We start from the raw sequence: 25,577 nt of genomic DNA on the forward strand, positions 1-25,577 counted from the left end.
CATCCTTGTCTCAGTCCAGATTTCAAAGGAAAATTTCAGTAATTTACCTCCAAGACTGATATTTGTTGTGGGTTATTTGCAGATGTTTCTTATTATCACATAAAGGAAGTTCCCTTCCATTCTTAGTTTAGGAGTTTATGTTATAAGTAGGTACAGAATTTGATCAAATACTATTCCTCCTTCTATTGAGACAAATAGTTTGTCTCCTAATTTCTGTTAGTATGATAAATGATATGGTTGGTTTTTGAATGTTAACCACTCGTTCCTAGGATAAACCCTACTTGGTCTAGATGCAGTATGCTTTTTATATGTATATGAATTTCATTTGCTAATATTTTGCTTAGGGCTTTTGCAACTGTTTATGAGAGAAATTATCCTGTAAATTTCCTTTTGTAAAGTCATTGTCAGGTTCTGGTATCCAGGTAATGCTGGCCTCATAATAAGAATTGGGAAGAGAGAATCATTATTGATAAACTATTGACTTACCAAATCCAACCCTCTATCTCTGCTAGAATTCTCTCTCCCACATTCCTACCATGTAGCCCATTAGTAGCAGGGAGCTGACTTCCTCGCAAGCCAGCCTATTTCTTCTTTTTAGAAAAGTACTTTAGGCCAGAAGTGGTCTTCCTAGACTAGAATATCGCTTCTTAATAGGTAGCTGTGCCCCCTGGGGCCCCTCAGCAGCCCTCTAAATCTGAAGATTGCCCAAAGATATCCCCTCTCCTCTGGGGTGACCAGCCATGGCCCCTGTCTTCATGCAGTACCAACAGTTGGGCTGGGTGGGGGAGCTCTCTGAGGGGTAGAGTTCCTCCGAGCCTTTGTGCAGGGTGTCTTCCTCCTCCACCCTCCACTCCAGGAAGCCCTGACCTCTTCTCTTCCTGTCCAGTGTTATAAAAGCTCCAAGGACCGGCAGCCACATCTGAGGCTGACACTGGATGCCTGCAATGTCATCTATGTGCCCAAGGACAGCCGGCACAAGAGGCACGAGCTGCGCTTCTCCCAGGGGGCTACTGAGGTCTTGGTGCTCGCACTGCAGAGTCGGGAGCAGGCTGAGGAGTGGCTGAAGGTACAGGGGCCTGTGCCCTCCACCCACCTGCCCTCCCTTCCTTCCTCTCTTTCCAGGGAACAGCCCTCAGCGGGGTGGGCTCCAGTCCCTGGAAGAACAGGCTTTGCTCAACTGAGGGGTCAATGCCTGTGCACGGCCAGGGCCGATGTGTGCAAACGGGCCTCGGACAGCTCCAAGAGACAGGCTTCAGGGTGGAGGCCTGTGTTTCTTCTCATTATTTGAATCCCCTTCCTAACATCCCTACTGTGGGCTTGTCCAGCCTGCACTTATATACCTCCTGGAATGGGGAGCTTAATATCTATAAAGGAAGCTGATTTTATCATTAGATAAGCTAATCCTCTTTTTTTCTTTTAAAAAAGGAAAAATCCTTCTTTGTCTTATGTGAAATGTGCATCCTTATAACATCCACTGTGGTCCAGCATCTGCATCTTGCAGCTACACAGAACTATTAGAGGTATCATGCACTGGGCACTTACTTTGAGTCCTGCATTGTGCTAAGAGCTTTACGCACATAATCTCATTTACTTTTCACAATGGGACTATTATTGTTTTCATTTTACAGATGAGGAAACTGAGGCACAGAGAACTTACATGACTTGCCAAAGGCCACCCAACCAAGTGGCTGGGGCCAGGATTAGATGCTAACAAGGAAATCCACACCGAAGGTGTAGGCCAGGTGTAACAGTGATGATAAGGGAGGTCTTGGGTGACACACAAACTTGAGTTCAAGTCGAAGGCCTAAGTGGCTATGTGATTGATCTTCTATAGATGACTTCACCTCTTTCCTGCTCCATCTACTGGTCCTTGTAAGAATTCTAGAGAGCACTCAATATAGTGTCTGCCAGGCAGTAAGCGCTTAGTACTTGTCAGGGATTACTGTGCAATACTGGGGAAGGCCACACCCCCAGTCCCTTTCCACTGGCCCTCCAGCCCTACACGCTGCCTCCATTCATTCTGACACCTTTCTCTTTTCCACTCTGATCTTCCTGCTGGGACCAAGAAACCAAATCCCTCCCTCCCCACCCGCCCTTCCTTCCTGTGATAACCAGCTCTCCCCCTGGAATGTTTAGTGTCTCCTGTTACTGCCTTTGTTTCAGGAAGGGAAGGAACGGAGAGAACCTGACTGCTCCTGGAGCCTCTGGCCTCAAGGGGCAGGGCACATCAGAGGTAGAAGCCCTGGAAACAGAGTTAAGAGGCTGTCTTAACTTCTGGTTCCTGGAGGCCATTAGCCCAAATGTTAAGGGAGGCAACTATGGCTCCTTCTCTTGGAGCCTCCTCATCCTAATCAGTAACTTAGGGACCACAGTTGTCCCTGCCCCACAGGGCTGCAGTAGGGATACAAAGGTGACCATTGTTATTTCTTGATTTGGATGCTGATTCTGTGTGGCCTTAGATGAGTAAGTACTGCATTTTGCCATGTATAATGCATACTATTTTGCCCAAATTTTTGAGGGGAAAAATAAGGATGTACATTATACATGGGTATAATATTACATACCAGGGTCTAACAATCCTGAGCATAATGTGCACAAAATGTGGGTGCGCACTATACATGGCAAAATCCAGTAAATGCCTTGGAGTCCCAGTTCCCGTATCTTTGAAATGGAAGCAGTAGCCCTGGCTGCCCTGCGAGCTGTTATAAACATCCAACACAGTCAACAGGAACAAGTCCCTCACCCTGTGTAGGGCATCCCGGTTCCTATGGCCCTGCTTCTCACTGGTCTCCAGACAACCGAATGAGGTTATAACCCCTGTCACATGTGGGAAATTGAGGCCCAGAGTGGATAAGTGGCTTTCCTCAAGGCCACACAAATACTTAGCAATAGAGTGAGGTCTAGAAGCCAAGCCTCTTGGCTCCCAGCCCCGTATCTCTTCAATTCAAGGGACAAATACAGGAGAAACCCTCTGTAAACTCTGATGTATCCCACATATGTAACGGCATGCCTCATCAGCCTATCTCTTCCGTCCAGTGGTCCCACACCTCTGCTCAGTGGCCCTGACCGCACAGACCCCTTCTTCCTTCTGCTTCTACAGCACCCCTGCCTCCTGCCCACATCTGTGCATCCTCTTCACAGGTCATCCGAGAGGTGAGCAAGCCCATCACTGGGGCTGACAGGGCAGACGTGCCCAGATCCCCAGTCCTCCTGTGCAGACTGGACCTGGACAAGGTACATCTATCTCCACAAGGTCTCCTCTGGGGCAGGCAGTGGGGACTTGGCACAGGCTGTCCTGTGGGAGCACTCTGGCACTGGTGGTGAACCAGGCACCCATGGTGGTGGTGTACAAGCCATGAGTGCCCAGCACAGAGCTGGCAAACAGTAAGTGGAAGCAAAGGATAGGAAGGGTGGGAATTATGCCCTGTATGCTGGAGAAGAAGCCCAACCCTATCCTCACTTAGCCTTTGCAGTTTGCCTTAGCTATTGATGGTATGAGAGAAAGCATATGTGTGTGTGTGTGTGTGTGTGTGCACCTGCAGGGACATACTACTGTGGTGCAGTTCAGAGGGTACATGGAGAGATTAAAGAGGCAAGCTTGTAGAGATGAGCTCTCCTATGGTTGTGTGTACAAGGGAGGGTAACTAAAATGTTTAGGGTGGTTTTTCGGAGGACAGTGGGAGTGGGGATGTGGTGTTGGTAGGTCTGTCTCTCCATGGAGTCATGTGACTGAAGTGCCACCAAAATCATGAAGTCAAGTCCAAAGGGTTCACAGTGGTTCTGTCTTGATGAAAAACTTGCCATCTATCACAGAACAAACAGAACCATAACTTCTGTTTCACAGTTTACAGGGCTGGTTCTTTATACCTTTGCCAGTCTATTCCATATCTGACAGTTGCCAGGTTTCCAGCCTATGGAAACTGAGGGGGGCACACGGCCTCTCCTATCCTCCCTACACCCCAGTACTATATTTACAGGGAAGCATCCCTGAGCCTGGTCTGCAGGGTCCTTGGCAGGAAAGGCAGAGGGGCTGCAGAGCTCTGTAATCCCACCTGGTGGGTGGGTGTCATTTCATCCTGCCCTGAGTCTGGTTGGCACAGTTTAGTTTCCTAAGTGAGATGACAGCACACCATGAAGGTATTAGAAATGACAGTGCGCTGACCTAACAGTTTCACTTGGGCTCCTGGTGCCTCACAGCAGCCCAGTGAAAGAGTGTAACTCGGGTGAGAAAACTGAGACTTGGGGAGATGAAAGGATTTCCCCACATTCCTGCAGCTAATTGGTGGCACTACAGACATCACTTCTTCCAAGGTCCGTCTGATTACTCTGCGCCACAACCCACTGTACCTAGTAGGCACTTAATTGACCTGTCGTGAGTTTTTAAAATGCCACTTCATCTCTTTTTCTCCATCCCCACTGTCGTTTTGGTTCATCCTGTTGCCCAGTCTCATCTTGCCCAGGATGACCCTCTGTTAAGTAGCTCTTTAGCTTCTAGTCTTGCTCACTCTTGCTCACTCTTGTCCATCTCCCATGATGCCACTGGACCCAACTTGCTAATCTGGTTGCATTATATTAGTATCCCACTTAAATATCTTCCCAGCTCCCTGTTACCTGGTCCAAACTCCTAGGACATTTATCTCAATGTTTTGTAATTCATTGCCTTACTCCCCAAATAGACTGCGAACATCTCAAAAATACAACCATCCTAAGTCATCATTGTCCCCCAACCCCATACCTGATATGGTATGAAGTACATGATAGTTGCTAACAAATATTTGTTAACTAACCTCACATGCAGGGGTTGGGGGGAGACTGAACTAACAAAGGGGACCTCTGATGTGTGGCTGTCTGTGTCCCTTCCAGAGGTTGTCCCAAGAGAAGCAGATCTCAGACTCCGACAGCCTGGGCATGGGCGACAACTGTTCCACCCTTGGCCGCCGAGAGGCTTGCGAACACGGTAGGAGCCTATGGGCGATTGGGCAGATGATGCCAGAGCTGGGAGGGGTCTTGCCACATGTATGCAGTACAGAGCAGGTCCTGACCACCCTGGAGACCTGGGTGAGGTGACCTGACCCATCCACATCTCGAGCTATGGTCCAAGCCCTTGTGTATAGGCTGAAAGGGACTCTGGGAAGGCTAGGGGTGGGTAGACCTGGGACTTGGGGCTCTCTCCCCAACTCTGACCCATCTCTGCAGCAACAGGCAAAGGGAAGAAGAGCAGCCTGGCAGAGCTGAAGGGTTCAATGAGCAGGGCCGCAGGCCGCAAGATCACCCGCATCATCAGCTTCTCCAAGAGGAAGGCGCTGGCCGATGACCTGCAGGCGTCCTCCACAGAAGAGGAGGTTCCCTGCTGTGGTGGGTACCGGGTATGCCAAGGAGAATTCAGGCCCTGTGGACACGGGCAGCTGGGCCCAGGCCAGGACACCCTCCAGGCCTCATCTGCCTTGCCCCTAGAACAGAGGAGAGAATGCTCCCCCTGGATAGCTAACTTCCACCCCATCAACAATCCATGACCTTCCATCACTTCTCTCCCCAAGAGGCCCTGATGCTCAGCAGAAAGGAAAGCCAGCTGACTCCCATGTTTCTGTGCTACCTGTGACCTTAATTCCTATCATTACCTGTTTCTGGGCCTCAGTTTCCTCCTCTCTGATGAGAGTATCTTATTTCCCAGCATAGAACATGCCAGATATGGAAGTTACCACCCACACTTATATGGAAATTTCTTGGATAAAAACATTTAAGTACTTTTTACTATAAATGCACTCAATGTGAGTTAAAAGTGGTTTGAGAGGGAAGACATATTAATTTATTCATTTAAATGCAGGGTGTTCCATATGCTGGAATTCAATAGAAAATCATATATTTTAGATATACAGTAGTATTCTAACCTTGAAAGAATATTATAAAGGCACATGGATAAACAGAAATATTTTGTAAGCAGTGGATCAGGTCATATTATGGTAAAAATAAATTTAAGTCTAAAATGTTAACAGAGAATTCCAAACCCATTGGTCATCAGACTGTACCTGCCCCATTTAACAATTCTTTACCTTGGTTAGATGTTTTTATTCCCACATGCTGCCACCAGGTGTCAGCATCGCCCACTATTTTCCGTCCTCACTAATAGTTTTAATAACTTGTAGAAAGGGAGAGCTGTGTCTTTTGTTTATTGCACATAGCAGACCCTCCTCTTTTCATCAACTTGGCACAACCCCAAGGCTACGTGGAAATGTACACACGTGATCATCAGCCCCGTTTCACAGACGGAAACTGGAACTGAGAGAGAGAAGAGGATGCCTCAGATCACAGGCCGGGAGGGAGCTGCTCCCAGAGGCCGCCTTCTAGCTAGAGGGCAAGGGCTGTCCAGGCGCTGTGTCCCTGGAGTCTAAACCCATGCATGCCCCACCTTGAGTTTCATCACAGCTGGGCTATGGGGAGGTCACACCACCCGTCTCCCGTCCCAGGGTATCTGAATGTGCTGGTGAACCACGGCTGGAAGGAGCGCTGGTGCCGCCTGAAGCACAACATTCTGTATTTCCACAAGGACCGCACAGACCTTCGGACCCACGTGAATGCCATTGCCCTCCGCGGCTGTGAGGTGGTCCCGGGCTTTGGACCTAGACACCCATTTGCCTTCAGGATCCTGTGCAACCGGCAGGAGGTGGCCATCTTGGAGGTGAGAGGAGAGAATCCAGGAGGCCCTGGGTGGTGGGAGCAGAAGGGAACACTGGCCTGGGTGTTGGCTTCTGCCTTGGGGGCCTTGCTACTGACCATGTGGGGACTGAGTAAGAAAGAAAAGGAAGCCAACTGCTGCCAAGTGATCAAGCAGACTTGCCAATTAAAGTGCAGAACACCCACTTACATCTGAATTTCAGATAAACAACGGATGTTTTTAATACGATAATCCACGTGACATCTGGGACATAACAGCCAAAACATTATTGACTGTCTCTGAAGTTTGGATTTAACAGAGCATTCTACTTTTCATTTGCAAAATCTAGCCACCCTAGAACCAAGGTTTCTTTTTGCTCCCTTATCTTAAAATCCCAAGTCTGAACCCAGACTTGGTTCTGTAATCTCTAAAGCCTTCCCACCAGGGTTCCTCCACCTCCCATAAACCACTGCTCTTCCAGTAGCCTGCCCCTCCTACCAAGCAACTCAAATTTTTAGACAGACTTTCTCAATATTGAGTTGAAATCTTTAAGCTTGATAAGGCAGTAATCACACCTGGTCTGCATGCTTTTGTTTTTCCAGAACCCAGCATGATGCCCAGCACAGACTAAGGGCCCAATTAATATTTATTGGACAAATGGCTGAACAAAAATGTGATTTCCTTTCACCCATTCATTGTCAGCCCTACCCAGTGGCACAAGCCTTCCGCACTGAAGTCAGGCAGAACAACTGAATCCCTCTTCTACGTTTCAATCCTTTGCCTATTTAGATTTAAAATCTTAGCAGTGGAGGAAAATGTAAATTACTAGCCCCTCACATTACAGATAAGGAAACTGAGCCCAGGGCAGCCAAGTGTTTTGTCCAAGGCTCCAGAGAGGGCCAGTGACCTCCTGCTCTTACCCTAGAACTAACACACAGCCTTCTGGTCTTGTTTTCTTTGCCCAGGACCCACCACCTCTCTTGGTTCTTAAATTTCAAGAAATACCACCTCAGTAGCTCACTTTAATTGTTGATAGTTTCAGATGGGTCTCTTATTTCTCTTCAATTGCACACGGAGATCCCTGGCAGAAAGTGTACTTTCTTTATTCAGTTAGCATTTGGGGGCTACATTGAGTTTATAATAATGATCTTTAAAAATGAGAACTAACATAAGTATGCATTTAGTTGGCCAGCAATTTATTGAAGATCTTCCTGTAAATAATTGGCAATTATAATACAAGAAAAATGTGATTGTGTTATGTGAGAAGTAGTCTCCTCTAATAAAAAGTAACATGTTTAAAGACTATTCAGGGAACACCCAAACACCCACTCATTGTTTTCACATCAAAATGGTCAGGAAGGCTCTGAGGATAGTGAGCAGAGACCTGAACAGAGAGACGGTGGGAACCACTTGGACTTCTGGATGTGTGTTGTAAACTTGTTCTCCTTGGATCCCTAAGTATTGGGTGCATAACAGGCATCAGATAGATATGGGTTTGGCTGAAGTGAGAGGTAGCCAGAGTCCCTGACAGTGCCAATGTGAACTCAGCTTGTGCCTGTCTCCCTCAGGCAAGCTGCTCAGAGGACATGGGCCGCTGGCTTGGGCTGCTGCTGGTGGAGATGGGCTCCAAAGTCACTCCTGAAGCGCTGCACTACGACTACGTGGACGTGGAGACCTTGACCAGCATTGTCAGTGCAGGGCGCAACTCCTTCCTGTAAGAGTCGGCATCCCAAGGCCCACGTCTGCCAGGGACATTTCCTGTCTTGGCTCCCTCTCAGAGGCTCTGCATCCAGCCTGGGGCACTGGGAGGGAAGGCTGAAGAGGGCTCTACTGCCTTGGGAAGTAGGCAGGAGTGAGCTGGTTAAAGGAGGGAGCCCAGGGTCAGGGAAAGCTATGGATGGAATGAGCGAAAGTGGAGAAGCCCTTTTTTGTAATGACATGGGCTCTGCTCTGATGCCATAAAGCCTTAGGTTCTCACACCCTTGAGCATCTGGGTGGGCAGGCATGGGGCTGGTATATAGAGTTCAGTACTAGAAGAGGCAGGTTCAAGGCAGCTCTATCACAATCAATAGTTTGGCTGGTTGCGTGCCAGCTTGGATGCTCTGTTTTCTCACTTCTGTAGTGGAGGCACTCCTTTTGGAGTTCCTATTACCTGTTTCCTGGGTTGTTGTGAGAATCATATGGGTCCCTGCCCATAAAGCCCTTAACACAGCAATGGCCCAGTGCTGCTTGCAGTGGTTGCTATGACTAACCTTCCAATATCCACTGTGAGCAGCTGCCAGAATCAAATGAGAGAGTAGAGTGGCAAGCACTGCAAGCTGCAAGGTGTCATCGACATCATACCTTGTATTTTCTAGATACGCAAGATCTTGCCAGGACCAATGGCCCGAGCACCGTGTCTATGATGAGGTCCCTTATGAAAAGATGCAGGTATGATCCCTTGGGGCTGCCCAGGAACATGGCAAAGCCCACATCTTAGCTCTCCCTGTCTCTTTCCCTCACTACAGTCATGCGCCACTTACTGCCAGGAACACATCCTGAGAAATTCATCATTAGGCGATCTCAACCTTGTGTGAGCACCACACAGTGCGCTTACACAAACCGAGATGGTCTAGGTACTACATGCCGAGGCTACATGGTGCAGGCTACTGTTCCTAGGCTACAAGCCTGTATAGCATGTTACTGTACAAGAAAACGGGAAATCAGATGAAGCACAAGAGAAAATGATGTCATCGAGAGACGAGGCAAACACGAGATGTACGAGGCTGCAGATGTAACACGGTATACTATTTTACAGCGCACTTTTTCTTATAAGTAGGAAGAGAACACCCTAAAGTAACAATTAAAAGTATAGTAAATACATAACCAGTAACAGTCATTTGTAACTATCCAGTGTTATGTACTGGACATAACTGTATGTGCTATACTTTTATAAGACTGGCAGCGAAGCAGGTTTATTTACACCAGCAGCACCACAAACAAGTGAGCAATGCATCACATTGCAATGTTAAGACAGCTATGATGTCACCAGGTAACAGGGACTTTTCAGCTCCAGTACAATCTCACGGATTGTATGTGCCCTGACAGAAGCATCAGTGTGCAGCACATCACCATACTCCTTTTTTCCTTTGCCTCAGAGAAATTGTTTTGATTTAACCAGCAGCTGATCAGATGCTGGTGGGTGGATCAGACCTGACAGGTAGGTAGGGGAGGGGGGGAAATCAAGCTGCCCAGGAAAGCAGCTAGGGCAGAACCCCTTGGGCAGTGCTAGATGATACCCTGCGCTCACCCCTCTGGAACTCCCTTTGCATGGTCTTTCTTCAGACACAAATGCACCAGGAGAGGCAGCTTGAGATCTTTCTCAGCTGTAGAGTTTAGTAGCAAGACAGCTTAGTACGTAAGGATGCAAACTTTGGACTCATGACTCAATCCAGGTTACCTTTGGCTTCACTTCTCTGGTCCTCACTTCCAGGCTTCAGATGGATATGATAAAACCTACCTGATTGGACTATTGCAAGAACTAAGTGAAATATTTTAAGGAAAGAACTTAACACAGTGCCTGGACAGGAAGGTCTTATACACAAAAGTAAATCATACTGCTGTTACTAATATCATTATTATATAAATATCATATTCTGCTCATGGTTCCTGAGCTTTGACAGAATTTTGAGAGTTCTTAATACTCTTCAGGCACAAATGTATTGTCAGTCTAAGTTATATAACTTCTACAATTGGCTGATCCCATCCACAACCTTTTTTTTTTTTAACAATCATGAAATTTTAAGGATGCTTTGACATGAGGTGAGGACAAACTAAGAGAAATTATACATGGTCACCCACAATCTTTTCAGACTTCTTAACTTTCCTCCCAGCAGATATCACAATTTAGGGTTATCTTCGGCTGCCCCCCACCCCACCTCCAGAGGCTGGGATGAGGATCCAATGATATACTGCTAGTGAAAGTGGTTTATAAGCTATTGAGTGCTGCACCAGTTTAAATATGTGAGGCCAGGATCTCAGAGGTCCCGCACCCTCACCCACTGAGCACGGACCAGAGCATACCCGTGTGGATGACTCTGAGCCTACCTGCACTTCATCCTCTTCCTCCATCTCCCGCCCAGGACGATGAGCTGGAACGCCCCACTGGGGCCCAGGTGAAGCGCCACGCCTCCTCCTGCAGTGAGAAGTCCCATCGCGTAGATCCACAGGTCAAAGTTAAACGCCACGCCTCCAGTGAGTTCTGTGTGGGAGGAAGGAAGGGAGGGAAGCAGTCCATGAGTGGAGGGAGTCTCAACATCATATTCCTCCAGGGATCAGGCAGGTAAATAAATGAGTGCAGTGAGATGTAAGAAAAATAACATCACAAGCACAGAGATTAAGGGCAGCTAGCATGTGGTCTCAGAAGAGAAGCAAAGAATGGGGTGGGGGAGACTGTAGGAGACTGGCCACACCTCTAGTTGATGGCCCCTATGCAACACCGCCAATTATTCAAGAGAGACCAGAAATCCAGACTCTATATGAAGTCTACTTATTTTTTACTAGTAGCAACTAATTTTTAAAATTTTAACATCAAATAATGTCAAATATACATACATACATATATGCACACATACATATGTATTTATGTCCTTATAAAGTTCATCCTCAACTGTGTCTGTTACAGAGGCTAACAATTTATCATTTCTGATCTGGGGTAATTAAGTGGAGAGCTGAATTCCTCCAAATACCCTTGAGGCAGCTGCCGCCAAAGGTATGGCTCACCTCTGTGTCCCAGCCTGAGCTCTCCCTAGCACCCCATTGGGGCTCAGTTAATTGCCTGACGGCCACACTACACAATAATGACTAAGTATGCCAGACAACTATATAATGAATTCTGTTTGATTTCCAGTGCTAATCCCTGCTCGTATATGATTTATCTTTATGAGCAAGCCAACTTCCTGTAGGATAGCATGTTCCAAGAGTCTTATATTTGTTGCTTTACATTTCTTCCCCCTGCACCTAAACAAAGTCAAGTTCTATTCTTTCCTTTTTGAAGATTTATTTTTAAAAATACCTTTCTTTATTGTAGCTCCATTTTGTTAGCATAGATGATCCCTTCTGGAGGCCAGGATACCTGTATTCCTGGTATCACTTGATCACTGAATTACTAGTATCCCTGGAGAAGTCCCTTCCCCTCTCTGGGTCTGAGTTTTCCCTCGGAACAATCAGGGTTATTGTGAAACATTCCTTACATGCTATGCTCAAGGACACTGGAAATATAGGGCCTTTTGGAATGCCCATTTTAAAATGGAAAACTAACTGAAATAAGCATGTACAATTAAAGAAATCACAAAATGTATTTTTTACAAACCTAATGAAAACAGACTCATATCTCAAATCAAATCTTATTTTAAAGCCCGGTTATAAGAGATATAAAGGTGGAGCTGCTCTGGTTGGAGCCAGAGGCCCACTTGGCTTACCTCTGCCTCATACAGGGCCAGTTGGCCACCCCTGTGAAATCACAGGGCAGCTGCACACCAAAGATCTAGTCCAACCATGTTTTTCAGATGAAGAAACTGAAGAACATAAAAGAGAAAGTTTTGCCCAAGATCATGTATTAATTACTGTTGCTACACAACAAATTACCCAAACTTTAATAGCTCAAAAAATAAGCATGTATTATGTCACAGTTTCTGTGGGTCAGAAATCCTGGAGCAGCTCAGTTAGGTAGTCTGGCTTGGCGTCTCTGCTGGGGTTGCAGTCAAGAGGTTAGCCAGTCCTCTGAAGTCCTCTGAAGGCTTGACATGCCCCAGGATCTGCTCCCAAGGTAGCGCACTCGCATACCTGGCATGTTGTGCCAGTTGTTGGAAGGAGGCCTCAGTTCCTTACTGTGGGGACTACCTGTCCTCATGATAAAGACAGCTGGCTTCCCCCAGAGCAAGGGACCCAGGTGGGAGTAACAGAGAAGAAGCTGCAATGTCTCCATCATCTGGCTTTGGAAGTCACACTCTGTCGTGTCTGCCATATCCTAATGGTTACACGAGTCAGCCCTATCCAGTGTGGGAGGAGACTGCAACAGAACATGAATACCGGAAAGCAAAAATCATGGGGGCCAAGTGGATGGCCGAGAAAGAGGTAGTGTGAGAAGCTCCACAGACCCACTTTCCAGCAAAACTGCCAGAACTGGGGGAAATTACTAATACAAACATCTAAAGGCCCTGGAAAATTTCCAGGGCACACAGCAAATGAAGAAAGGTAAGAACAATGAGAGTAGCTCCACGAGCACAGTAAATCAAACCAAGCTAGTTCATCGGAGAGATCCAGGGAAGGAGAGAGCTAAGAAGAGCCCTCCTGGGGTCAAAAGAAGACTGACCTCAAAAGACTGGCCCCCAAAACTACACTACAAAGGGACTGAATTTAATCAGATCAATCCATGGAGCAACTGATACCACGGGAAATTATCAAAAACAACAGAGCCATCCGCTGACAATTACAGGGGCCTCGCAGCTCAGTTTGATACTGACAGAGGCAGACAGCTTCACAGCAAGATCAGGAAGAGAATCAGAGCCCATCAAGACCCCTGTCCTCACAGGGTGGCTGTACACATGCCCAATGATGTACCTCTGAGGAGCAACCTCAGAGGCACTACAGGGGGAAACGGGCTTCTCTGAACAAGCCATCTAAGTCACTGAACAAGCAACCTGGGGGTGGGGAGGTCAGTATCCAGAGATGCCACAAGACAGTATCTAAAATGTCTAATTTGCAAACAAAAAATATGAAACACCCAAAGGAACATGAAAGAGTGACCTATACAGAGGGGAAAAAAGAATGAAGGAAAGCGAACAGAACCTCAGGGAAAGGTGGGCCACCATCAGTGCACTAGCATATGTATAACGGAAGTATCAGGAAGGGAGGAGAGAAAGAGTGTAAAAAAGGATTAAATACTGGCTGAAAACTTGCCAAATTTATTGAAAAGCATTATTTATATACCTAGTACACCAGTGAAGTGCAAATAAAATAAAAGCAAAGAGGTCTATGAAAGTCACATCATAGCAAAATGCTAAAGCCCAAGACAAGGAGGAAATCTTGAAAGCAGAAGAGAACATGGATTTGTCATTTACAAAGGATCCCCAATAAGATTAACGGCTGACTTATCAGAAACAACCGAGGCTTTCCTCTTAAGATCACCTGGAATACTATTCAGAAATAACAAGGAATGAAGTACCGATATATATTACATTAGTGCAACAGTTACATTGGTAACTTGGACACTAAACATTCCTTTTTCTCCCCTCCACTGTCGAAGCCCAGATTTTTCTGGCAGGTACCTGGGCAGTTCTCACTAACACTATGAGGCCCACTGAATTATAGCTCCTTACTGCAGCCTGGTTTCCTTTTTCACCACCGTCTGAGTGACTCATGTGTCACAGTGGGAGTGTGAGATAAGTTGCTCTCCGTGGTGCTAACATATTACGGCAAACCAGGGCAGTGGCTCCCCAAAGTGAGCCCACTCACTGGTTCAGACCCTAAGAACGTTTTCACTCACCAGCAGCGGAGTGATAAACATAAGCACAGTGCATGAAGGTTTTCCAAAGCTAAATCTATTCAATGTAAATGACTACTTTATTCTGCATTTGTGTCCTTTCCAACTCTGGGGGTGTTAAAATATTATTTATTTTATAAGTTATTGGGAATAATTAGATGGTAGTTGGGCTTTTTAAGGGCCTTATCTGATACGTTAACAACCCTTAGTTGGTCTGCCCATTTTCTAAAATTTTACCATTCTATAAAATTCAAAAGCCTGGGAGCCAACTCCTCTGATGCGCCATGTATACCTGGGAAGTTGGAGGATGTATGGGCCCCCTTCTCTGCTCCCCCTCCATGCTTTACTTATGATCTGGCTTGAACTGCAGGGTAGTTGTAGCAGGAACTAAGTTTTGCATGGGTCACTGGGTAGCCACTGCAGTCTCTACAAGAACTGGAGAGACAAGACCCACACAACTATCAGTAAATCATGGGAATCACTCCACACACATCCAGCTTACAAAGGACTATGTGTGGCTGTCCATGGCAACAAAATAAATAATACTTTCCCTGAGAGGTTGGACTATGGCCTTGCCCCAGCTAGAGCAGTGTTTCAGGGCACAGACCCTGGAGTTAGGTGGACACAGGTTCAAATCTAGGCTCCGCCATCACTAGCAGTGCCTGTTTCCTCAACAATAAAATAGAGCCAATAATAGTAAGATTTTATGAAAATTAAGTGGAAATGCATATAAATGGCCTGGTATATAGTAAATACTCAGTAAATTTTTGCTATAATTATTTGTTGTTTTTGCCTATCATCATAGTGTAGATCCCAGAGTAGACTACTAAATCCCTCTCTACCCCCATCCATTTCCCAGAAGTAAAATGGGTAATACCTGGCCCTGGCCAGGTATCTCGGTTGGTTAGAACATCGTCGTGACTCACCAAGGTTGCAGGCTCGATCCCTGGTCAGGGCACATACAAGAATCAACCAATGGAAAAAAAAAAAGAATCAACCAATGAATTCATAAATAAGTGGAACCACAAATTGATGTTTCTTCCTCTCTCTCTCTCTCGCCCCCACCCCCTCCCTCCAAAATCAATAAACAAAAATAAATCTTTAAAAAATGGGCAATGCCTGACTTTAGCCCAAAGTCTCAATTCTCTACAGATCTGACTTATATATTCCTGTCTCTTTGTCTTACGTACACTTGAGAGTTAACTACAAAACATACCTTTTTAAAACCAAGGTATGTTACACATCACAAAATTTGTTTTACATTATTATTATCATTATCATTATCATCATCATCATCTAACTTTTACTAAGCACTTACTATTTTTCAGGTACTACACTAAGTACTTTTCATGAATTATCTCATTTAAAATCTATGACAATGCTAAGGGGTAAATGTGATCAATATCCACATTTACAAATGAGGAACCTAGGGCCAAGGGCGAAGGCACAAAAACACCACCCTTCACTTTTGCCTGATGTCACCTAACTGGTAAAGGGCAAAAGAGAACACAAACCTCTGTCTAATTCTGAAGCCCTTCTCCTCATCCCTGTGCTCTACTACCTCCCTTTTGCTCCTTGTTTCCTTAGAGGAGCCACACTAAATATGTCTAGGGGATTAGATCTTAATATTCCCATTGTGTAGATGGAGATGATAAGGCTGAGAGAGAAGCTAACACTACCCAAGCACCTTTATCAGAAGTCAGAACTGAGGGCCTTTTCCTCACATCTCCACAGGTGCCAATCAATACAAGTACGGCAAGAACCGAGCTGAGGAGGATGCCCGGAGGTACCTGGTAGAAAAAGAGAAGCTGGAGAAAGAGAAAGAAATGATCCGGACAGAGCTGATGGCATTGCGGCAGGAAAAGAGGGAGCTAAAGGATGCCCTTCGGAACAGCCCAGGTATCTGCATGGGTATGGCCCTGAGGGCTCTTGGGAGGCTCAGCCTCAATACTTCCCTAGCACAGATCACCTGGGTCTAACCCAGGACAGATGAAGAAATAAAAGATCATTTTGAACCTCACAGTAACTCATTCATTCACAAGTGCTGAGCACCTGACTGTGTGAAACATTGGTCCAGGTGCTGGGAACTATGAACAGTGACGATGTGTCAGGATCTTCTTCCAAAATCCAGGGCCATAACCTCCATGGGCGCTGCCAGCTCTGGGCTCCTCTGAATCCCAATTTCTGCTGTTTCCTCTTCATTCTCTCTATACCTACAATTCAGCTCACTTTCAGTACTGTGTGAGATGTTGGTCCAGGTGCTTGGAATGGTGGACAGTGCCTGGTACATAGCAAGTACTCAGTAAGTATTTACTGAATGGACAATTATATGAATGAACCTGTCACTACCAGAAACACCCCTAGTGCTTGCCTCAGGACAAACCATGGAGCTAAGTTTTAAACCTGGTAAGGCCCAACATAGTTCTTGGCACAAGGAATGTTCTAATACAGGCTTGTTCAGTGAGACTGAACAAGCAGCAAAATCCTAGTAGGAACCCTTGGTCAATGTAGAGCCCTATGTTGTGACTCTTGGTTACAAGTAGAGGAAACCAATGTTAAACTGGCTTAGAAATTAAAAGAAGAAAACTGCAATTGAAAAATTGAACCATCAGGTATAATGAGGTCCAGGGAATTAAATGATATCACTGGAAAGCATATTTCTCTAACTCTTCCTTCTGCCTTCCTCTACGTTGGTTTCGTATTCTTCCCCTCATGGTGAAAATGGCTGTGCAGCTCCAGCCCTCACCTAATCCTCTCGGCCACCCCAGCAGAGAGAACTTCACTTCCCAATGGCCCCCACAAACACTTCAAGATTCACTCTGACCACCTTTGATCCCTAAACCAATCACTGTGACCAGAAAATGAGATATGATTATGGCCCAGGACTAAGTTATGTGCCAACCCCTTGAACTAGGAGTGAGGTCAGCCCCATCCAAACTATAAAGAATGAGAGAGAAGAGGTGGTTTCCCAGTGGAAAATCAGGGTTCTGTATCCAGAAGATGGGAAAATGGGTATTGGGAAAGTAAAACCCCAGGCCCAAAGTCCATCTCCATCTCTTAATCAGGACTGGGGATAGGAAAGGCTCTTTGGGAGGGTCAGACTAGGGCCTGAGGCCCTGCCAAACTGCTGGATGCTTCAGGCCAGACCAGCTATTTTTCATCAATGTCTTTGGACACAGGAGCAAAGATAAAGGTTCTGGAGGAGGCCATGGCCAACCTGGAAGCTCAGTGCCGGGAGAAGGAGGAGCACCGGATCGACCTGGAACTGAGGCTGGTGGCTGTGAAGGAGCGCTTACAGCAGTCTCTGGCAGGTGGCCCAGCCCTGGGACTCTCCATGAGCAGCAAGAACAAGAGTGGGGTGAGTCTGCTCCCTGCTACACTAGGGGCAGCTGCTCCTTCATTCCCTCATATGCCACACATGTTGATCATTCTTAGTGTCTAGGAGTTATGCTCACTTACAGGTGACAAAACAGTACCTAAGGGACATGCCCTTGGTGGCAGAGGTAGGAAGGGGACCCTTGCAACAAGTTCTCTGGCCTGTGTTGTCTCCACTGACACATCACCAGTTGACTCTGCATTCTGAATGTGGTCTCAGAAGCAGCTTTACTGATAATGATAACTACCATAAGTTGAATAAGAATAACAGACTAGTGTTGATCAATTACCACAGCCCAGGCCAGCATCTTAACTGGTATTATCTCACATAGTCTTCACAGAAGTCCTATAAAATAGTACTATGTGCATTCACCCCATTTTACAGACCAGGGATCTGAGGTTCAGAGGTGTGAAATATGACCTTGTTCAAGGTCACCAGCTAAGTGGGAGACAGGATCCCAAGCCCAGGAAGTCCAACTCCAGAGCCCTGTGTAAGCCACCTCACACATGCCCTCCTCTGGGATCCCCAGTGTACCAGGCCCTGTACTCAAGGTTTTACATCCATTATCTAACTTTCCCAGCAACCCTGCAAGGCAGAGATTCTCACCTTGAATGAGACTTCCTCAGGGAGACTTTACTGACCTAAATTTATGTCACAGTGTCTCATCTGCAGCGCTATTGACATTTAGGAGTGATAATTCTATTCATAGGGGACTGTAGTGTACATTGCAAGATGTTTAGCAGCATCCCCAGCCACTAACCCCTAGATGCCAGTAGTGCCATGCTCCCAGTTATGACAACCAAAAATGTCTCCAAAAATTGCCAGATGTCCTTGGGAAGGCAAAAATTGTCCCCCCATTTGGGAACCACTGGTCTAAATTATCAACATTCCCATCCTATCTGTTATTCTTCCTCATAGCACTTAACCACAATTTGTGTACATATAGATAGAGAGAGAGAAAGATAGATATATTTCTATCCTTACTTGCCCAGTGTCTGTCTCTTCAACTAGATAGTATTTTTATTAAGAATTGAACTGTGTTTTTTATCATTATAGTGCTAGCCCTTTAAATAGTCTGAAAAATAGTAGGAGTGTAATAAATGTTTGTCAAATGAATAAATGTTATACTTGCTTTCAGACAAGGAAATTAAGGCTCAGAGAAATGAAGTAATTTGTCTGATAAGTCTGCATTGTCATTTAATCTCATTGTTGTCCAAGGTCACAGCTGGTCAGACCATACCCTATAACTGGGAAGCTAGGGCTCTTTCTTTCATCCTACACATCCTCTCCATGGGGCATTTCCAACCCCATTTAAAAGTGAAGAGATTAAGGCCCAGGGACCAAATAACTTTACAGAGTCACAGAGGGCTGGTGGACAAGCAACAAGTGGTTCATTCATCCCAGCTGCTTCCTCCCACCCGTATGCCCTGATGTTCACATTCTAGAAGACTTTCCCTCCACTTTTGATCCTTTCCATGGCCTCTGGACATAATGAAAAGTCCTCTCTAAATTCCCTGCAGGCTAAGCTATGGATATGTCCCATTTAAGGAACGACATCCACTAAGGTATAAAGGGCAATCATCTGGAAATTTTAAGGGGTCAGGGCAGTATAGAAAATGGGAAGGGGGAGAGGGTAAGAGATAGAAGGACAGTGGGGTAGGAATCCCAGCTCTCCTGCTTACCAGACATGTGACCTTGAGCAGTGATTTGACCTTCCCATTTTTCTCATCTGTAAAACAAGACAACTAATAGTACCTACTTCATAGGCTTGAAAAGGCTAAATAAGCTAATCCTCCCAATGCCTAGTACATAGTGAGGGTTCAGTAATTTTAGTTGTCTTTCCAATGTCCTCCAGTGTCTTCCTCCCCTCACCCTGTTTGATGCTGGTATGTTTGCATAGTGCCTTCTATTTGCATTCTTTTGAGGGCAGGCTGGGTATAGGTAGCCAGCACTAGACTTCACCTATGTGATTATTTATCTACAGGAAACTACGAATAAACCCCAGAATAATGCCCCAGAGCAACCTCTCCCTGTCAACTGTGTTTCTGAGCTGAGGAAAAGGAGCCCATCAATTGTAACCTCCAACCAAGGACGGGTGCTGCAAAAAGCCAAGGTACAGCAATAGCTCAGCTAATCAAAATTCAAAGATCTGCCAGCCTCCTTTCTATGGGAACTCACCAAGAAACAAAAACAGTCAGCTAGTGAGAAAGGCAAAGAATTGCCAATACACAATTGCAATAAAATTCCTGACCTTTGCTCAGAAGAGAAGACCCTCAAATCTCATTCAGAACCTATTTAACTCTTTCTTAACACATAGTTCTAACAAGCTGTGGTCTCCGAGCCTACAGTGTTTTTGAGACAGGAAGGGCACGTTCCATAGGTAAGAAAACTGAAGATCGGGGAGTAAAGGGACTCACCCGGGGTCATGCAGGGCACCATTGTGAGAGCTGCCCTGCAGATCCACCCCATCCAATTCCAAGTCCAGGGCTCACTCTATGAGACTGGTCCACAATCCCATCTCTGAAACTCTTGGGGCCTGCTGTATTTCAGAACATTTTTGGATTTTAGAAAGGTAATATCATGCATATACTATATGTGATGAAAAACCCCTACAGGTTCTCAGGACATACCCCATACGCAAACATGTTAATAATTCTATAACAAGATACATGAATATTCACACCATGTGGAATAAAGAGATTATAAACAGGTTTTGTGACCACATGAGTTTATGCCAAAATACTTGAGAAAAAATTTGATCTCTGAGATTACTGGATTTCAGAATTGCAGATAAGAAAGCGTGGACCTGAAAAGCAAATACCCAAGCATTAAAGTAACCAGCCAGAAACCAGATCACCTAAACCAGACATCAGCAAATTTTTGATGTGAAGACCAGACAGTAAATATCTGAGGCTCTGTGGACCACATGGTCTCTTTCATACAACCACTTAACTGCTATTGTAGCAGGAAAGCAGCTATAGATAACATGTAAATGAATGATGAACATGGCTGTGTCCCAATAAAACCTTATTTATGGGCACAAAGATTTAACTTTCATATAATTTTCACATCATAAAAAATGATATTTTTTAACATTCAAAAGTGTGAAAAACATTCTTATCTTATAGGTCATACAAACCTAGCCCACTAAATGTTTTTGTATAAACATGATCCTTGATTCTTGCAGGCCGCTGGAAGAGCTTTGGATTTTGTTCTAGCATAATGGGAAGTCACGGCAAATTTTGAACATGGAATTTTTGGATATGAATTACACTTTTAAAAGACCATTCTGGCTACTATGTTGAGAATGGATGAGGGGATGAGGGGATGATAGAGGCCAGTTAGAAACAGATGAGAAATGTTTAGTGGAGTTAATATGAAGTGGCTGACTTTGGAGGTAGAGCCAAAGGATTTGCTGATGAGGATGTGGAGGGTGCGGAAAAGAAAGGAATCAAGGATGACTCCTAAGTCACTGACCTAAGCAACTGTGGTTTGGGTAGCAAATACTGGGAGAGGAGCAGGTTGGGATTGGAGAATCCTCCCACCAGTAATTATCTAACTACCACATTTTACTTTGGCTTACACCATCACTTCCAGGACTGGTTAGAAACCCCATGCATTGTACATAGGTGAACAGCCGTCCACTGTTAGCCATGATTTCAATATCCTCTCAGACAAACTCCTCGACAGGCCCTAGAGGAGGAATGGAGCCCTGTGAGATGCCCTCACTGTTCCTTAACAACCTGCTTTGGCTCCTCCTCCATCAGCCTCCTATCCCACCCCAAGGTCCTGTGGAACAGCAGTGGAGCCAGAGGCAGTCCCCACTCCCCTCTTCATTCTGGGCCTGTTTTCTTATCTGAGAAACATGCTTTGTGATATTTGAGCCCCCCTGAGAAATAAGACCCAGTGTGGAGAAATGACTTATCCACAGCCAAAGAAAGAGAGTAGGACTAGGACCTATGGCTCTCTAATATGGCCAGTAGAGATCTTTATACAGCTAGGTGCAATGAAGTGTTTTTATCCTACAAGTCATGCTAGACTATTCAACAAACTGCTTTGTCTTGTCTTTCTGTACTTCAGGAATGGGAAATGAAGAAGACCTAGAAAGAGGATGAGAATTTTATCCAAAGGAAACATCAGCTTGCCCATCTAAGGCGGAAATGCTTTTCTCATAAGGCGGTATCAGAAGACTGAAAGTAGCCCCCACTCTCTGGGGCATCCAAAAGACCAGCCTTTATTGTCTGCATGATTATAGGGGATATAGGGAGGGAAGAAGTAGAAGGGAAGAGGGAAATGAAGGTCATCCCTATATAACTTTACAGAGGGTGGAAAATGGGGGTGGAGGGAGACAGAATATGCACAGTTGTAAAGGTTTTGTTAAATATCTCTGCCTTCCCTTCTGAAGAAATGAAAGCACATGTGAATAAGCCATTCCATCCCATGCTGACATCCCATGGAAAAGGGCAAAGGAAGGCAGTGCTGAAGCATCAGTCGGGCAATACAGAGAGAGAAGACTTGATCATCCAATCACACTTGCGCCAGTTGGATTTGTGTTGGCATTACGGACAGCCTTTGGGCAAGATAAATAGGCTGAAAAATTAATAGAACTATCCCTGTCTGCATAAAGGTGAACAAAAGCTATAGAGAACATGCAAATTCTACAGTCATTCCATATCTGCTTTAGGCAGATGCAGCTACCAGAACTCCAGATTTGAGTTGTTTTCATATCAGAGATCTGATTAAGCAGTAGGTAAGGCTAGGTTCAGTGGCAGGAGCACGGATTTCTAATGTCCACAAGATGATGCAAACTTTGTGGGGTGGAGTCATTTGCTGTCACTTAAGTCTGTTAACTATTTTACATGACACTCGGGCTCTAGGAGTTATGATGAGAAATGTGACATTTTCATGTTTATCCTTATCTTGCACTCAGAGGCCCAACTGTCTGTTCTTCCTTATCTGCTCTCAGGAAAAACTATCAGGTAGAACCAAGGGGACAGTGGCTCATTTCTGCCACATGAGTGCCTTTTAAAACACTTAATACTTTTATAGAGGAGCAAGGACCTAAGTCCTGGGCAGTCCCCTCACTGTGCCTCTCACCGCTTACTCAACACTGTAAGCACTTTATAAGTCTTTAACACATTTCCCTCCAACAAAGATAAAATTATTTAGCTGTGTGCACTCAGAGATTAGCTCAATGAGAGAGAAGGGAAATACCATGATAACTTCTGGGCACTTTCCTAGAGGCTTCACATACTTCACCCTGCCTAAGGCTCCACATACTTGAGCCTCATCCAAACTTTTCCATCCTCTGACGTTGCTGGACACCACAGCAAGAAGAATAACCTGACCCAAAGTACCCAGCTGGTCAGTGGCAGAGCATAAGGCTTAGGGCTTATAGAGCCCAGATCCGAACAGGGCTGGGTTTGAGCCCTGCCTCTGCCACTTAACGGCTGTGACTTTGGGAATGTTACTTGACCTCTCTCATTCTTGTCTTCCTTACCTATCAAAAAAAAGGTTAACAACAGTACTCTCCTCCCAAGACTGTTGGGGGAATTCAATGAGATAATAATACATGGGAAGCATCTTGCAGTGTCTGAGAAATATTAAATGCCCAGTCATTAGTGGTTCTCACTATTAACTGGATAAGAAATGTCTGGCTCAAAACCCTGTGTCCTTTCCACTGAAGAAGAAATGACTTTTGCATGGTAACTACAACCAGCAAAAACTAGAAGGCAACCAATCTGAAACTGAGTTTTCATCCAGATTCCACCTGAGTATCTTCAATGACAAAGGCACTCACATAATCTGGATTATCAATACACTTTTTAAAAATGTGGATCTGGAATGTCACCTGACAACCCAATTGTGCCCTCATTGTTTCCCATGCAGTTATTTTGAAGCTAAGTATCTTTTCCACCAAAAGATCTTAGACTCTTTGAGAAGTGGGACCCTAGGAAATTAATAATTAACATTTATTGAACACTCACCATGCATTAGGCACTATGTCATCCAGAGCCTGATGCACAAGCATGCAGCCTGCACAGTCACGCTTAGCAGGGCTCTGTGCTTGGGTGATTGCTCTGCTGCTGTACTCTTCATATGTTTAGAACAAGTGGCTCCACGTATTCCTTTTGCCCTTTAACTTAGGTAAGCAGTCCTGGTGTTAGTGACTTTTCTAGGCATTATCCCTTTAGTCTTCACTAAAATCCTGTGAGATAGGTACTATTATCCCAGTTTCACAGTACAGGAAATGGAAACCCAAAGAGGTTAGGTAACTGGGAGCCAGCACGTGAACGCAAGGTCTGATTCTAGAGGCCTTCCACTCAGTTCCAAGGCTCCATTTCATCCATTTCCCCCCTCCCCTTGCACTGTAGCATTTAGAAGCACACTGGCATTTAATGGATGAATGGATGCATGTATGCAATACATTATAAGTTGGACAGCTAAGAGAAGTGTAAAGAAAATGGCTAAAGCATTGATGCCAGCTCCTGGTTGTAAAATGCTTTGTTTGGTTATTTTTCAAAGTATAGGCTCATGGATCTGAGGTGAACTGGAAGCTATCCTTCCCTACACTACCAGAGGTTTGGACTATCAGATTTCTAGTGTCACTAATCCTCAGTGGGGGACCTTGAGCAGGTTCACCAACCTCTCTGAGATTAATTTTCTTATATGTAAAAGGGAATCATAATCCCTCAAGTCATGGTGCTCTTTTCCTAAGGCCAAAAGGAAACGTAAGTTGTTGGCTTCAACACATCTGAGCTGGGCCTTGGATAGAATATAAACATGCAAAAGACTACAGCTCTGTCCTCATGGAGTTCACAGAAAGGCAGGGCGAAAATCTGGCCCAAATAGCTACAAGTAAGCCATCTCGTGGCAAATGCTCACAGAATGATGCAAGCACAACTCCCATCCCTTAATTTTTTTTTTTCTTTTTAACTTTAGGGACCATCCAGTAACTAGTCTGGCAACTCCAAATGCCCAATCATCAGTTCATCTTCACAACTGGGCAACTTCCCATACTAAATCTCTCTGAAATACAACCACTTCTTCCTATCTCCACTCATCTTCATTAATTCATTCCACAAATATGCATGGAGCACCTACTTACTGCACTAGATGTGAATGAGACAAACACCCTCATGAAACTCACACTCTAATTGGGAGAACAAGCAAAAAAGAAAACAAAGCAAATAAATTACTAGTATGAAAACAAAAATGCGCTGGACACACCTAAAATAGTAGCTACTTTAGATAAGGTGGTTACAAAGGTCTCTGTTGAGGAGCACCCTTGCATGTACTATTCCTAACAGCTTGTTTCCCTACATCCTCACAGCCTCACATCCCGAGATCTCCTCCCTACAGTAAATGGAGCCTTTGAACATGTAAAGGCTTTGTAACATGCTCTCATTGCATTCAGTACAAGACTCAGGTGCATTCAGAAAAATTGTTGAACTACATCAGGGTACTGATTGTTGAAAATGAACAGACAAAAAAAAAATCTCTACCCTTATGGAACTCACATTTTAGTGAGGGAAAATGAGAAAATTGGAGGGGAAAAAGAGGGGAAGAGTGATGGAGGAAGGAGGGGTTTCAAGCTCCTTTTTAAATCCCTGAAGTGACCGTATGGCCATGCCTAACCCTACGTCTAATGTTGTCTCTCCCCTTCCTCCAGTATTTCGGTCCCTTACTCGCAGTACTCTTCCCTCGTCGTTGGGTCTTCGTAGGGTCTTACTTCTACCTGAACTGCTTTCCTACTCTTTCATCTACTCATTCTTCAGCTTTCAGTTAAAATATTATTTCCATTAGGAAAACTCCCCACGTTCGGCCATATTGTATTCTAGGCGTCCGCAGCACCATGCCCCTCACCTTTAAACCTCGGTCCTATATTGACTTTGTATTGCGTTTGCACTTGTTTGTTGTTTGTAATTTCACATAAGCTTCAAAAGAGCACAGCTGGGATCCCTTTGTTCGCCGTGGACCTCACGGCTAGCACTGAACTTACACTGTTGTGACAATAACCCATAGTA

The 25,577-nt window shown here is 45.1% G+C and overlaps 1 protein-coding gene across 3 annotated transcripts in view; it reads left to right on the plus strand.

The window, feature by feature from the left end:
- AFAP1L1 (actin filament associated protein 1 like 1) overlaps positions 1–25,058 on the plus strand; it is a 60,592-nt gene extending 35,534 nt beyond the window's left edge. For all 3 annotated transcript variants that reach the window (XM_053927016.2, XM_045185044.3, XM_045185043.3), the window contains 12 exons: positions 887–1,066; positions 3,142–3,234; positions 4,864–4,957; positions 5,197–5,355; positions 6,465–6,676; positions 8,221–8,366; positions 9,010–9,082; positions 10,774–10,885; positions 15,909–16,073; positions 17,354–17,532; positions 19,535–19,663; positions 21,631–25,058. In XM_053927016.2, the coding sequence (XP_053782991.1) occupies positions 887–1,066; positions 3,142–3,234; positions 4,864–4,957; positions 5,197–5,355; positions 6,465–6,676; positions 8,221–8,366; positions 9,010–9,082; positions 10,774–10,885; positions 15,909–16,073; positions 17,354–17,532; positions 19,535–19,663; positions 21,631–21,654 (1,566 nt within the window). In that variant the 3' untranslated portion in view covers positions 21,655–25,058. The remainder of the gene's footprint in view (positions 1–886; positions 1,067–3,141; positions 3,235–4,863; positions 4,958–5,196; positions 5,356–6,464; positions 6,677–8,220; positions 8,367–9,009; positions 9,083–10,773; positions 10,886–15,908; positions 16,074–17,353; positions 17,533–19,534; positions 19,664–21,630) is intronic.
- The last annotated feature ends 519 nt before the right edge of the window (positions 25,059–25,577 follow it).

Source organism: Desmodus rotundus, chromosome 6 (genome assembly GCF_022682495.2).
Source record: "Desmodus rotundus isolate HL8 chromosome 6, HLdesRot8A.1, whole genome shotgun sequence".
NCBI classification, from domain to species: domain Eukaryota; kingdom Metazoa; phylum Chordata; class Mammalia; order Chiroptera; family Phyllostomidae; genus Desmodus; species Desmodus rotundus.